We start from the raw sequence: 13641 nt of genomic DNA, 5'->3' as shown, positions 1-13641 counted from the left end.
GAGCCCCAGACAGACCTGGGCTCAAATCTTAGCTCCACTACTTACAAGATTTGAGATGCTGGACAAGCTACCTGACTTCTGCATGCCTCAGTTCACTCACCTGTAAAATGGGGATTATGTGAGTATCTTCCTCACAGGGTTGTCTGGGGATTGAAGGAGATAATATGTGTGAAACCCTTAGCACCAAGCCTGGCACATTGTGGGCGCCCGATAAATATTAGATCTAATTGTTATTTGCTCTTTATTTATTAATTACAGTATACAAGTGCTACAATGCAGGCATGATCAGCACAATCAGCTTTCAATAGGGAAAACTAACAACTTAGGGGTGGCGAGGGGATTTTTGAACTGGGCTTCACTGTATACATAGGAGTTTGCTGGGTGGAGTAACAGCTTCAGGCCCAACAAACGTCTTCTGACTGATCCCCACGTTAAGTGTCACCTGGGGTGTCTGTTCTTAAAGGTGGGCAAGTGGTGAGGGAGTCTAGAAATTTTGCTTGAGGTGTAGACGCCAGACAGGGAGCTGAAATTCTGAAGTCCAACCCCTTTAACAGGTGAAGAAACTGAGGCCCAGAGAAATTTAGAAGTCTAGACTTTTTGGATTCTTACATTCTTCATTCTGAGAACGAGATGAAAAAGTGGACCTTCTCCCCAGGAAATGCATCTTTGCTCAAAGTTTTTTTTTTTTTTTAACTGTTGTTGAGAATCTACACTGTAGAACATACATTGATTCAACAGTTTCTACGTGTACAATTCAGTGACACTGATTACATTCTTCAAGTCCTGCAACCTTTCTCACCCTCCTTTTCCAAATTGTTCCTCTTCCATTAACATAAACTCACTGCCCCCCAAGCTTTGTATCTAATTTTTTGAGTTGCTGTTGTCAATTTGATCCCATATAGATAGTTCTTCAAAACAGCACAATGTTCAAGTTTGTGCAAAGTTTGGCCTGCATTTTTAGGGGACTCTGGATTAAGAACCTTAATCTGGTTAAGAATTCAGGCTCCAGATTCCAGGCGCCAGGTGAGTTTCTTCACCCTCAGAATTCTCCTTGCCCAAGGGGGAGGCTGCCCGTGTGGCCATGGGAGGGTCTTCCAGGTGAGTCCAGGCTGCCCCCAATCCGAGCCTCACCTCAGGGCTGCCTCCATCTCAACTTCGATCCGAAATTCCAGGCCCCTGCAGCCCTCTACTCCACGTGCCCCCCAAGCCCGGTCTCAGCCCCGGCGCTGGCTCTGCACCCAGCTCCATCTCGCCAGCCCCTCGGAGTCGCACCCGGAGCCCCAGGCCCTCCCCCAGCTCCAGCCCCTCCCTCGACCCCGAGCCCCCCGCCTCCGCCCTGGAGCTTCGAGGTGCAAACGCGTCCTCCTCCAACTCCTCCCGTCCCCACCTCTCCCCGAGTGGCAGCTCTGGGCTCACAACGCGGCGCGGTGGGCCTCTCGCCTTCGCGCTCCTGCCCCGGGCCCCGGCGCCGCGCCGAGCCTGCGCTCCCGCGCGGCCTCTCACCGTGCCGCCTCCACGCGCGCCGGCTCGCAGGTAGGGAAGGCGGGGGCGCGGTGGGGCCGGGGGGCGCGCGGGGCGGGGGGCCGGGGGGGGCGAGGAGAGAGGGGGAAGGGACTCCTTTGTTTGCAGCCGCAGCCGCAGCCCCGGGCCCAGCCCCCTCTCCTCTCGGCGCCAGAGTGGAGCGCGGAGTCCCGGTGCCCGGCGAGGGGTTCGGCCGGGGCGCGGGGCGGCGGGGCGCACACCTGGCTCAGACCCGCAGGTGAGGGCGGAGCCGAGCGCGATTGGGGCTCTGGGGACTGCGCCCTCGTTCTGCCCGGTGGAGAGAGCGGCCCACGGGTTCCCGGGGCGCCCACCCCCCCGTCGGCCGAGCCCCGAAGCCCGCTCCCCGCCAGCGCCGCGCGCGCCACCCGCGTTCATTCATTCGACCCACTCCGGGGCGCAGCGGGCGAGACAGGGAGGGGGGCCGGGAGCGCCGGCCTGGGACCACCGAGGCGGGAACGGGGAAGGGAGTTCCCCGGGCCCGGAGGCTGCCTGGAGAAGGCGCCCTTGGAGGGCAGACCGGCCTGGAGATCTCGGAGGCAAGAAGCGGGCGCCCCTTGCCAGCCGGGCCCACACTCTCCCCACTCCCCAGCAGGGTGTCTCCCTTCTCCGGGGATCTCGGGACCACTCGGTCAGTCCCTCTTGCTCCCGCCTATTCCCCCACCAAAGCCCAACCTCGCAGACCACTTGGTGTGGCTTCTCTCCCGGCGAGTATTCTGCTTCCACCCTGCAAACCTTTGCATGGGTCATGGTCTCAGGCCCTGTCCTCATCTCATCCCTCCCACGCATCCTGGCCTAGGAGAAAAGCCGGTCACCTCCTGAGAGAGGGAGGAGCTGCTGGATCCTCTTCCCTCCCTCTCTGCTGCCTGGACTTCAAAAAAACAAAAAACAGGCAGATCTGCTGCCATACAGTTATAGTCATTCTGACTCATGGCAACCCCGTGTGTTACACAGTAGAACTGTGCTCCATAGGTTTTCTTGGCTGCAACCTTTACAGAAGCAGATTGCCAGGCCTTTCTTCCGAGGTGCCACTGGGTGGGTTCCAACCCCCAACCTTTAGGCTAGCAGTCAGGGGCAAACCTTCTGTGCCACCCGGGGGCCTCAGCTCCTGCTCAGCCCCTTGACCTTGATTTGCTCATCTGTGAAGTGGGTGAGTAGGTGCCCTCTGGGCTGGGAAGCTCCTGCCTCTCCCCAGCAACCCTGCTTCTGCCCAGCATGTCTTCAGTCTCCGATAGACTGACCACCAACTCCCAACCCTTCCCTCACCCCATATCAGGGAAATATCTCCCCTTCCCCCTTGCCAGAATTCTGGGGGTCTCCTCTCCACCTCCCTCTCACTTCCCGTCCAATTAGTCTCTGACTCCAATGTCTGCTGATTCCAGCTGCTCATTATACCTGGAATCCTCCCTTCCTTTCTGCCCTCTCCGCTGGACGCCTGCCCCAGCCTCCTCACCTGCCTGCCTCCCCTTAGGCCCCTAAAGCCCTTCTCCACTCCACCTAACACCTGTTTCTGACCTTGTCCCTCTCACTTAAAGCCCTTCAAGGGCCCTCCCTCGCTCTCGAGATAAGCTCTATTAGACACTCACAAACTGCTCCAAAACCTGGCCGCCTGTCCCTCTCATCCCTCCATTCAACACTCAGCACCCTTCTTGCTTCTCCTTTTTCTGTTCACCCCTCTGTCCCAGCACCTTCTCCTAGCTACTTCCATCTTCGAGACCTCACACCTCCTCCAAGAAGCCTCCCTGGATTGTTCAGCTGCTCCCAGGTCCAGGGCGGTGCCTCCCTGGGCCGCCCGAGACCCTGGACTTCCTCATCCTGGCAACCATCCCTTTGCTCCTGGTTCTGCTGTGTGGCCAGGGTGTTTCTGAGAACTAGGTTTTCCTGGGGCTGACTCCCACTTCTCCGCAGCCTCCAAGGACACGTCGTGGCTCCAGAGGGGCTGCGCTTGGCAACGAGAGGGGCCAGTGCCCTCACCATGGCTCCTGGCCCCTTGGCTCAGCTCCTGCTGGCCTGGATGGCACTGTTGTGTGTGGCAGGTGGCCACGGCCACTGGGACGGGGCTGCGGAGCCTCCAGGTCCTGGACGGATGCAGAGGCGAGGTGGCCAAGGCATCTTGCAGGGGTGTGTGGTTCCCCGGGGTGCTGAGAAACCCCTGGGGGGTGGACTGGGCTGGGCTGTCCTGGGGGAGGGGACGCCCACCTGACGCCTGCTGGTCCAGGTCTCACCAGCCCACACGCTCTCCCGAAGGCCCAATGTGTGTGGTTCTCGCTTCCACGCCTACTGCTGTCCCGGATGGAGGACGCTGCCCGGCGGGAACCAGTGCGTCGTGCGTGAGTACCCTGGAGACGGGGGGGCCCAGGGAAGGGACACTGGGCAGCTGGCTCTCTTACCTACCAGCAAATCCAGCCCTTTTTCTTTTTTTCTAATAGACTTTTTTTTTCTTCTACTTCAGGTGAAGGTTTACAGAACAAATAGTTTCTCATCAAACAGTAGTACACATATTGTTTTATGACATTGGTTAACAACCCCATGACATGTCAACCCTCTCCCTTCTCAACCTTTTTTTTTTTTTTTGGTGAAAATATACATAGCCAAAGATATACCATTTCAAAAATTTCTACATGCATAATCCAGTGACATCAACTACGCTCTTCCAGTTGTGCTGCTATTCTCACTTTAGATGAAGGTTTACAGAACAAAATAGTTTTCTCATTAAACAGTTAGTACACACGGTTGCCCTATGACAATGGTTAACAACCCCACTACATGTCAACACTGTCCTTATTCAACCCTGGGTTCCCTATCACCAGCTTTCCTGTCCCTTCTGCCTTCTAGTCCTTGTCCCTGGGCTGCTGTGCCTCATTTAGACTTTTTTTTTGCTAGAGCAGTTTTAGGTTCATGGAAAATTGTGAAGAAAGTCTAGAAAGTTTCCATGTACCCTTCACCCCTGCACATCATTTCTTTTGTTGTTGTTGGCTGCTGTGGAATCGGCCCCCAACCGGTGGCAACCCTGTGCCCAGCACAAGGAAATGCTGCCTGGTCCTGCACCATCCCCATGATCGGTTGTGGATCAGACTGTTGTGATGCATAGGGTTTTTATTGGCTGATTTTTGCAAGTAGATTGCCAGCCCTTTCTTCCTGGTCTGTCTTAATCTGGAAGCTCTGCTGAAACCTGTTTGGCATCCTAGCAACAAACGAGTCTCCACTGACGGGTGGTGGCTGCTCATAAGGTGCATTGACTGGGAACTGAACCCCGGTCTCCTGAATGGAAGGTGAAAATTCTACCACTGACTGAACCACCACTGTATTCTTGCTTCTCCTATCACCAGCCCAGTTGTGAAGTGGAACGTAGTCAGGGGCGAGGGTGGTGATGAATCGTGGGAACGGCCCCTGCCTATGTCCGATGCTCCCAGGCCACCATGCCCCATTTGCTTCCTTTGCCTTTCAATGTCCCCATCTCTCTGGAATCTGACTGCACTCCCCACGAGGCCCCCTGTTCTCTGCCAGTGACCCAGCACCTCCAGCTCCTGTCCTGAGGTTCTGCAGCTCTGGCCCCGAGAAGGTGTCTCTCCTGGAGCCACAGTGTGGGTCAAACCACCTGCCCAGCCCGGAGCGAGAATCAGGGGACAGCCTATGTGAAACTAGGGTGCTGTATGCAGAGCAGGGGGTGGTCCTGGAGCTGCCTGGGTGCCAATGGAGTGGAGATGGTGCAGGATCCCAGGGCATGGCCCTGACTGCCACCTGCTCTGCCCGTTCCAGCCGTCTGCCGCCACTCCTGCGGTGAGGGCTTCTGCTCCCGGCCCAATCTGTGCACTTGTTCGGACGGAACACTGGCCCCCAGCTGTGGGGTGAGCCGAGGTGAGTGGGCCATGGCCCCCAAGGCAGGAGGAGAAGGTTCCAGGCTTCCAGACGCCAGTAGGGGCTCAGGCTGGTTCCCTGTCACCACGTGACAGTGCATCCCTGTCTCCAGGAGCAGGGTGCAGCGTGAGCTGCCTGAACGGGGGCAGCTGCAGAGGGGAGTCTTGCCTGTGCCAGAGGGGCTATGTGGGCACCGTGTGCGGGCAGCGTGAGTAGCCCCAGGAGGCCTGCACCCCATCCACACATGCATCTGCCCACTGCCCTTGGGGGCTTTTCCATGACTGGGGTGGAGGGGACACCTTCCTCATCACAGTCTTGTTGGGTCTGGGCCAGGTTGCAGGGATTCCTGCTCTGGCCCCAGCTCCTGTGCTGCTTGGGGACCTCATGCCCCCTCCCTACTCCCTCCACAGCCATCTGTGACCGCGGCTGTCACAACGGGGGCCGCTGTGTGGGGCCCAATCTCTGCGCCTGTGTGTACGGCTTCATGGGGCCACAGTGTGAGAGAGGTACCAAGGAGGAGGGGGGGAGGATGAGGAGGAGGTGAGGAGGTTGGGAAGGCAGCCCCTGAGACACAACCAGGTCCTAGAGGGTTGGGCTGGCCTCCTTCCTGTTGCCCCAGCTGCTGGGGCAGTCTCCAGACATTGCTTTCATTTGCTTATCCCGTCTCTCAATTGTGTCCCTTAGAAATATGCGTTGGAATCCTAACCCCTATACCTGAAGGAAGAAGCCTGGGTGATGCAATGACCGAAAGGTCAGCAGTTCAAACCCACCAGCCCGATCCGCAGGAGAAAGACCTGGCAATCTGCTCCCATCAAGATTACAGCCTAGGAAACCCTATAGGGCAATTCTACTCTGTCACATGGGGTCACTGTCTTAGTTATCTAGTGCTTCTATAACAGAAATACTACAAGTGGGGGGCTTTGACAAACAGAAAGCAATCTTCTCACAGTTTAGGAGGCTAGAAGTCTGAATTCAGGGCACCGGCTGTAGCGGAAGACTCACTCTCTCCTTCTCTGTTTGCTTTCTAGGGAGGTCCTTGTCTCTTTTCAGCCTGTTTTTCAATTGCTTGGCAATCATGTGGCTTCTATTTCCCCATCTCTGCTTGCTCGCTTAATCGGCTCTTTCATATCTTAAAAGACATTGGTATAAGACACATCCTACCCTAATACTGCCCCATGAACATAACAGAAAACTTGTTCCCAGATCGGATTATAACCACAGGTATAGGGGTTAGGATTTATGACACGTTTCTGGAAGGACACAATTCAATCTGTAACAGTTGCTATGATTCATAATTGACTCTGAGGCATGCAACAACATCTCTCAAACATCTGCACATCACTGACTCAAAGCGAGGCCCCGTGTTGACACCCGAGAGGAAGAAGAGTGTGCAGCCATTGTCCGCAGTGGCATCCCATTCGGGGAGCAAGGGGGAGAAACCTCAACACAGAAACTTCCAATCTAAGGAGTCCAGTGCTACGACAGGGCAAGCTAGAGGGATTCCCGTTTGCTGCAGGGAAAGGCATCAGGGAGGGCTTCCTGGAGGAAGGAACACCTGAGCTGAGTCTTGCAGGATAAGCAGGAGTTCGCCAGATGGATGAGCCCTCTGTATTGGACGCCGATTCTTAAAACAGAGCCCTGGTGGTGCAGTGGTTAAGTGTTTGGCTGCTAACCAACAGGTAGGCAGTTCGAATCCATCAGCTGCTCCTTGGAAACCCTGTGGGGCAGTTCTACTCTGTCCTATAAGGTCACTGAGTTGGAATCGACTTGACAGCAACGGGGATTCTTAAAACGCCCCCACATGCTGGGATTGAGCCATGTCTTAATTCCCCAGTGCTGCAGTAACAGAAATACCACAAGTCGGTAGCTTTAATGAGCAGAGATTGATTTTCTCACAGTTTAGGAGGTTAGAAGTCCAAATTCAGGGCTTATGGGGGCAGTTCTACTCTGTCCTATAGGGCTGCTACGAGTCAATCAACTCGACAGCACACAGCACAACACCATGGATGGGACAGCCTCGGCCACCTTCTCAGCCCTGAGACCTGGGGGTCCAGCTGCCTCCAGGACACCCACAGCCCCCTTGGCCAGCATGGAACCCAGAGTCTGGCCCAACCTTAATCCGCATCCCTGCCCTTGCCCTCCACATCCTATCTCTCACGAGACATTATTCTTTCACCGCTAGTTATGGATCGAATGGTGTTCCCAAAAAACGTGTTGTAATCAACGGCAATGGGATACAGTGGGTGTAATCCCATTTGGGAATCGGCATTTCTTTGTTACGTTAATGAGGCCATTAATGAGGCCTTCAACCTAACCTCTTTTGAGATATAAAAAGAGCAGATTAGACACGAATGGGGGAAAGATAGATGTCACATGGAGATCTCCAGGGAACTCACTCAGAGAAGAGAAGCTGAGGCAAGGATCTTCCCCCAGAGCTGACAGAGAGCGCCTTCCCCTAGAGTACCCATACCAAACCCATCGCCATCAGGTCAAATTTGACTCATAGCAACCCTTTAGGACAGAGTAGAACTTCCTCCCAGGGTTTCTAAGGCCTGATGGCGCAGTGGTTAAGCATTCAGCTGCTAACCAAAAGGCTGGCAGTTCGAATCCACCGGCTGCTCCTTGGAAACTCTGTAGGGCAGTTCTAGTCTGTCCTACAGGGTTGCTATGAGTGGGAATTGACTCGATAGCAGCCGGGTTAGTTGGGATTAACCTTTATGGAAGCCGACTGCCACATCTTTCTCTCGTGAAGCGGCTGATGAGTTTGAACCGCCGACCTTGCAGTCAGTAGCCAAGCACTTAACCACTGTGCAACCAGGGCTCTTTTCCCCTAGAGTGAAAAAACCAAACCAAACCCATTGCCTTGAGTGGATTCTGACTCATTTCGGCCCTCTAGGACAGTAGAACTGTTCCATAGGGTTTCCGAGGCTGTAACCTTTACAGAAACAGACTACCATATCTTTCTCCTACAGAGCGACTGGTGGGTTCAAACCGCTGGCCTTTTGGTTGGCAGCTGAGCGCTTAACCACTGTGCCACCAGGGCTCCTGCCCCATTCACAGGGACTGAGAATGGGGGAGAGGAAGGGCTGAGGGGCAAAAAGAGAAGGGGTCTGGGCGTCAAGGGTGGGCAGAAAAAATGGAGCCCACAGGAGGCTGAGAAGGAGAAAGAATGGGCCGGTGGTGTCGGGAATGCCCAGGTGGCGAGGGCCTGGGATGCCCTGGGAGTGCCCTTCAAGGCCCAGGAGCCCAAGCAGGACAAGGGGGTGGGGCCCTGGGACTGATGGGGGTGGGCAGTGCTGGGGGTGGGGGTGTAGTGATGAACCGGAAGCTGAGGTGGCCTGGGAGGTTACCTGGGATCGAGGGTGGGCTTTTGCAAATGGAGTTTGACAAGAAAAAGGAATTGAAATTTGTGCCGTCGGAGGTGGAACAAGCCCTGGAGGCTGAAGTGGAGGTGAGGGTCAGTGGGGAGGGGCGAGCGAGGAGGCCTGGGGTGGGGGCTGGACGGTGAAGGCCCCAGGAAAGAGGCCGGGCTGGGTGTCCAGGATTCCAGGTGCTGAGTGAATTAGGTGATGTTCTGGGGAAGTCGGGACCAGCGAGGGTCTCTCTGAGGCCCCTTCTCCATACAAACCCTGGAGCGGGTGGGGGCTGCCTTCACTTCTTCTGGGAGGGGCTTCCCTGGGTCGAGTTCCAACCACGTTATTGGAAACATCTGGAGAGCGGAGACAGGAAGTCACATCCGGGCCCTGGCCCCCTTGCATGGCAGTGGGTGGGCAGGGCAGCGACATAGCCACCTTTGGCCCACATGGAGGTTGGGGATGTGATGTTCCGAGCCCAGAGCATTAGGCCACATGCTAGGTCCCTCCCAAAGTCCGGAAGATTTGGCCGGGTCAGGCATGTGGTTTGGGATGGGGCAAGCTCTCCAGCCGGGCATCCATGGGTTCCTGCCCGGGCCCAAAAGGAGAGGTGGGCCTGGGGGAGAAAAGGGGAGTTCCATACATACCCTGGGTTTTGTGGGCTGGGCAGTCCTGGTCTCCCCTGGAGGTTGTTTGGGGACTGCTTTGGAGAGAAGGGGTTTTGCAGGGTGAATAGGAGTTTGTCTGAGAACAGGAGGAAAGGCATTTGAAGAAGAAGCACAGCATGAAGAAAGGCTTGTTGTTAGGAAGAAGCCTGGTGTGTTTGGTGCAAGGAGGCTGGGAGGGAAGCAGGGGAGGTAGAGGCCTGAGCTGGGGCTGCAGGGATGGAGATGCAGAGGGCGCTGGGGCTGAGGAGGCCACAGACCAGCTGCATACACCCACTTCGCCCCTCAGACTACCGAATGGGGCCCTGCTTTGGCCATGTGGGCCCTGAGGGGTGCCAGCACCAGCTGACGGGCCTCGTCTGCACCAAGGCACTCTGCTGTGCCACCGTGGGCCATGCCTGGGGCCTCCCGTGTGTGCTCTGCCCTGCCCAGCCGCACCCCTGCCGTCGTGGGTTCATCCCCAGTGTCCGAACAGGGGCCTGCCAAGGTGGGTGGTGGGATTAGGGAGTGGGGTCAGTGGCCCTGGGGTGCCAGGGCTGAGTGGGAGCCCTGGGTAGCCTTGGTTCCTCCCTCTGATGGGCCTCTCATCCCCTTGGTGGCCTTCACCCCTGCAGATGTGGACGAGTGCCAGGCTGTCCCAGGCCTGTGTCAGGGGGGTAGCTGCGTCAACATGGTGGGCTCTTTCGAGTGCCGTTGCCCGGTGGGACACCAGCTCAGCGAGGGCAGTGCCAAGTGTGAAGGTGGGTGATGGTGAGGGGGACCTCCTCTATGTCCTGGGCAGCTCGGGCTCCTGCTGGAGGAGGAGGGGCAGGGCTGGAGGGAGCCCGGGCCTGACCAGGTGCTGTGCCTCAGATGTGGACGAGTGTCTCAGCGTGCCAGGCCTCTGCTCTGTGGGCAACTGCGTCAACACAGTTGGGAGTTACATGTGCACCTGTCCGCCTGGCTTTGCCAGCAGCCTGGATGGGACCCACTGCCTGGGTGAGCTGGGGCCAAGGGGGCTGGGAGGGTAGAAGACCAATAGGAGACAAGCTCTTCCATCGTCTAGCTCCACAATGGATACCTGGCCTTCAGCCCCTCTAGCCCTCCAATCTCTATGGCCATCTGTCTTTCTAGACCAAAGTCTCCGTCCCCTCTGCCTCTGTGCTCTCAGAGACTCCTGCCTGTGAACCCCCCTGGCCTTCTAGCTCCTTGCCCTTTAGCTCTCTGGTCCCCTGCCAGTCACTGGCTTCACCGCCATGTACCCCTTAGCCTCTATGCCCCTCTAGCCCTCTAGCTTTCATCTCTATGCCCCTTTGACCCTCTAGCCTCCATCTCGATGCCCCTGGTCCTCTCTGGCCCCCTGTCTCTATGCCCCTCTCCCTGGCCCCAAAGACTATCCAGGAGTGAATACTTCCTCCTTCTCTTGGTTTTTGAGATGGGGAAACTGAGGCCCAGAGAGGGGAGGGGATTTGCTTGAGCCAACTCAACCAGTTCAAGGCAAGTGGATGTATACTCACACACAGCTTCCTGGGCCCCTGGTCAGGGTGGGCTTCTCTGGCTGTGCTCCCTACCCCCGGGTACCCACCCTCCCCTCTGAGGCTCAGCTCCCAGGCAGGGGTGCTCCCGGGCTGATGCTCCTGTCAGCTGTCTTGACTAGCTGATCCGTAGGCATAGGCGTTAGAAGTTGCTTGTCTACAGGGCTGGCAGGGAATACAGGATCCTAAGGGTGGGCGGAGTCCTGGTTTGAGGATAGGGGAGGGAGCTGGGCAGTTCGCCAGCACCACCCTGGCCCCTCAGGCAGGGCCTCTCCAAGGCAGGGCTGGGAATATTGTGTTTGGAGTTCTGCCAGCGTGCTATGACCAACCCCAGAGTTTCTAGGCCTCCACCTCTGAGGCCCATCATGGCCGGCATGGAAGGTTTCTCTGGACACACGCCTCCCAGCTACTAACCAGCAGAGCCTAGATTTGAACCAAGGTCAGGTTGCCACCAAGCTTTGGTTTTGGGGTCAGGCCTAGGTTCGAATTGCAGCTGAGCTGGTCAAAACCATGTGACTTTGAGCAAGTGACTTCACCTCTCTGGGCCTCAGTTTCCTTATCTGTAAAATGGGGGTAATAACATTGCCTGGTGGAAGAAAGTCCTGGTGATCTGCTTCCGTAAAGATTACAGCCAAGAAAGCCCTCTGGAGCAGTTCTACTCTGTAACACATGGGGTTGCCATGAGTCAGAATCAACGGCAACGGGTTTGGTTTTGGTTTAACAGTACCCACCTCATGGAGCTGAGGTAAGGGTTCAACAAGATAAACTTGGCCAGGTGACTTGCCGAGGCTGGTGCACAGTAGGCATTCAGCACAGGTCACAGAGAGCAGGATAGCAGTGAGGTTGAGCTGTGACATCTTCGCAAGGCCTGCTGTGGTGGCATCATTGCCATAGTTCTGACATTCTTTCTTTGTCTTCTCTGAGGGACAGCTGCTTGGGTCAGATCACCTGGGGTTGGCGGCGCAGGGTGGGGGTGGGGGACTAGTTTCCTGTCACCCTCCCCCTTCGGCAGCTGTGTGACCTTGAGGAAGTCTGTTGACCTCTCCAGCCCCTGGCTCCTGTCTGGGCCTGCAATGATGCTGACTGAAGTCCAAAGTCCCGACTCCCACGCGGGCTCCTGGGGGATCCCCAGGTGCACAGGGCGGGGGAGGTGGCACGTTTGCGTGTTTTCCCAGCCTGGGACAGAGCAGGGGCGGCTGTCAGCAGCCCTCCCGACGGGTGAACGGGGTTTCTCAACTCTGGGCCCCTGGCCAAGCTTTGTGGGTTTTTAAACCTAAAAATATGGTCTTTGAGTCAGAGCCCAAGAAATTTGATCCCTGTGTAAAGCCTTTGGACTTGAGGGCACAGTGGGAAGCAACAGAGTGTCTGTGGTTCTCACACCAAGGAAGCCTCAGCCTCAGTTCCCCCAGGGACCCCTCAGATTCACAGCCTGGTGGTACAGTGGTTAAAGCAATCAACTGCTAACCGAAAGGTCGGCAGTTCTAAACCACTAGCGGCTCCGCGGGAGAAAGATGTGGCAGTCAGCTTTCGTAGAGATTTACAGCCTTAGAAACCCTATGGGGTTGCTGTGAGTCGGAAATGACTCGATGTCAGTGGGTTTTTTTTTTTTGGGGGGGGGAGTTCCCTGAAATGCCCAGGTTCTGTAGGTGAGGACGTGCAGCCCCAGATCCTGGCATCCCCATTCAGCATCCAGCCTGATCTCCCACCGGGGCAGCACCCCCACTAAGGTGTGCGCTAACCCTGTTTGAATACCTGTAGTGGTGAGCTCACTTCCCGTGCCAGCTTTGGGTGTTGGGACTCTCTTGCTTGGAATAAGCCTAAATTTACTTGCTGTGATAATTAGGAGATCTTAGTAATAAGAGCTGGCACTCCGTAAGCATCGACCATGTGCCAGCCCTGGGCACTGCCGTTTTCATCCTTGCAACATGTTGCTAAGATGAGGTGGGGGGCTCTGCATCCCCGTTTGGTGGATGGGGAAACTGAGGCACAGAGAGGCAGAGACCTGTCTTCCAGGCGGAGCTGAGAGGGCTGGGATTTGAGTCCAGGTCTGGTAGCTGTGGCCGATGCCACATCTCTGCTTGCTGGCCCTGGCCACCACCCTCTTGCAGACTACCGGGCTGGCACCTGCTTCTCAGTGCTGATCGGGGGCCGCTGTGCCAGGGACCTCGCCGGCCACCATACTCGCAGGCAGTGCTGCTGCGACATGGGCAGGTGCTGGGCGGCTGGCCCGACACCGGAGCTGTGTCCTCCACGGGGCTCTGGTGAGTGTCTGGGGGCTGCCTCCCCGCCCTCCCGCCCCCCAAGCTCCAGCCTCAAACCCTACTTCCTCCCTCACAGATGAATTCCAGCGACTGTGTGCCCAGGGGCTCCCACTGCTGCCCTCCTACTCCGGCCCCTCCCCTAGCCTCCCAGGCTTCAGGTCCACTGGCAGGGGTCCTGGCCTCAGGGGGCCAGCACGACACAGCCAGCAAGGCTCCAATGGGCGTGGAGTCCCCAGCCTGGGCCCTAACGACTCCAACATCGGTGAGACCTGGGGCTTGAGAGGAGGGGTCCAAGAGCAGGGTTGGGCCTCGGAGGGAGGGTCGGGGCTTCAGAGTGAGGGCCCTGGCCTGTACAGTGGCATGAAGATACCAACAATGGTCTAGGGGTGGGGTTAGGTTGGGGGTCTGGGCCTCAGTCAGGGTTTGGGTCTTGGGTGGGGGACTGAGCTTG

The 13641-nt window shown here is 56.9% G+C and overlaps 1 protein-coding gene across 1 annotated transcript in view; it reads left to right on the top strand.

Moving 5' to 3' along the window:
- Positions 1 to 3514: 3514 nt before the first annotated feature.
- FBN3 (fibrillin 3) overlaps positions 3515 to 13641 on the top strand; it is a 76871-nt gene continuing 66744 nt past the window's right edge. The window contains exons 1-9 of the mRNA XM_004378399.1: positions 3515 to 3660; positions 3787 to 3869; positions 5299 to 5397; positions 5510 to 5605; positions 5808 to 5903; positions 9705 to 9902; positions 10030 to 10155; positions 13038 to 13190; positions 13267 to 13452. Of these exons, the coding sequence (XP_004378456.1) occupies positions 3515 to 3660; positions 3787 to 3869; positions 5299 to 5397; positions 5510 to 5605; positions 5808 to 5903; positions 9705 to 9902; positions 10030 to 10155; positions 13038 to 13190; positions 13267 to 13452 (1183 nt within the window). The remainder of the gene's footprint in view (positions 3661 to 3786; positions 3870 to 5298; positions 5398 to 5509; positions 5606 to 5807; positions 5904 to 9704; positions 9903 to 10029; positions 10156 to 13037; positions 13191 to 13266; positions 13453 to 13641) is intronic.

This window comes from Trichechus manatus, unplaced genomic scaffold (genome assembly GCF_000243295.1).
Source record: "Trichechus manatus latirostris isolate Lorelei unplaced genomic scaffold, TriManLat1.0 scaffold00057, whole genome shotgun sequence".
In the NCBI taxonomy this organism is placed as follows: domain Eukaryota; kingdom Metazoa; phylum Chordata; class Mammalia; order Sirenia; family Trichechidae; genus Trichechus; species Trichechus manatus.
Note: the sequence above shows the minus strand (reverse complement) of the source record. Positions and strands in the feature narration are given on the sequence as shown.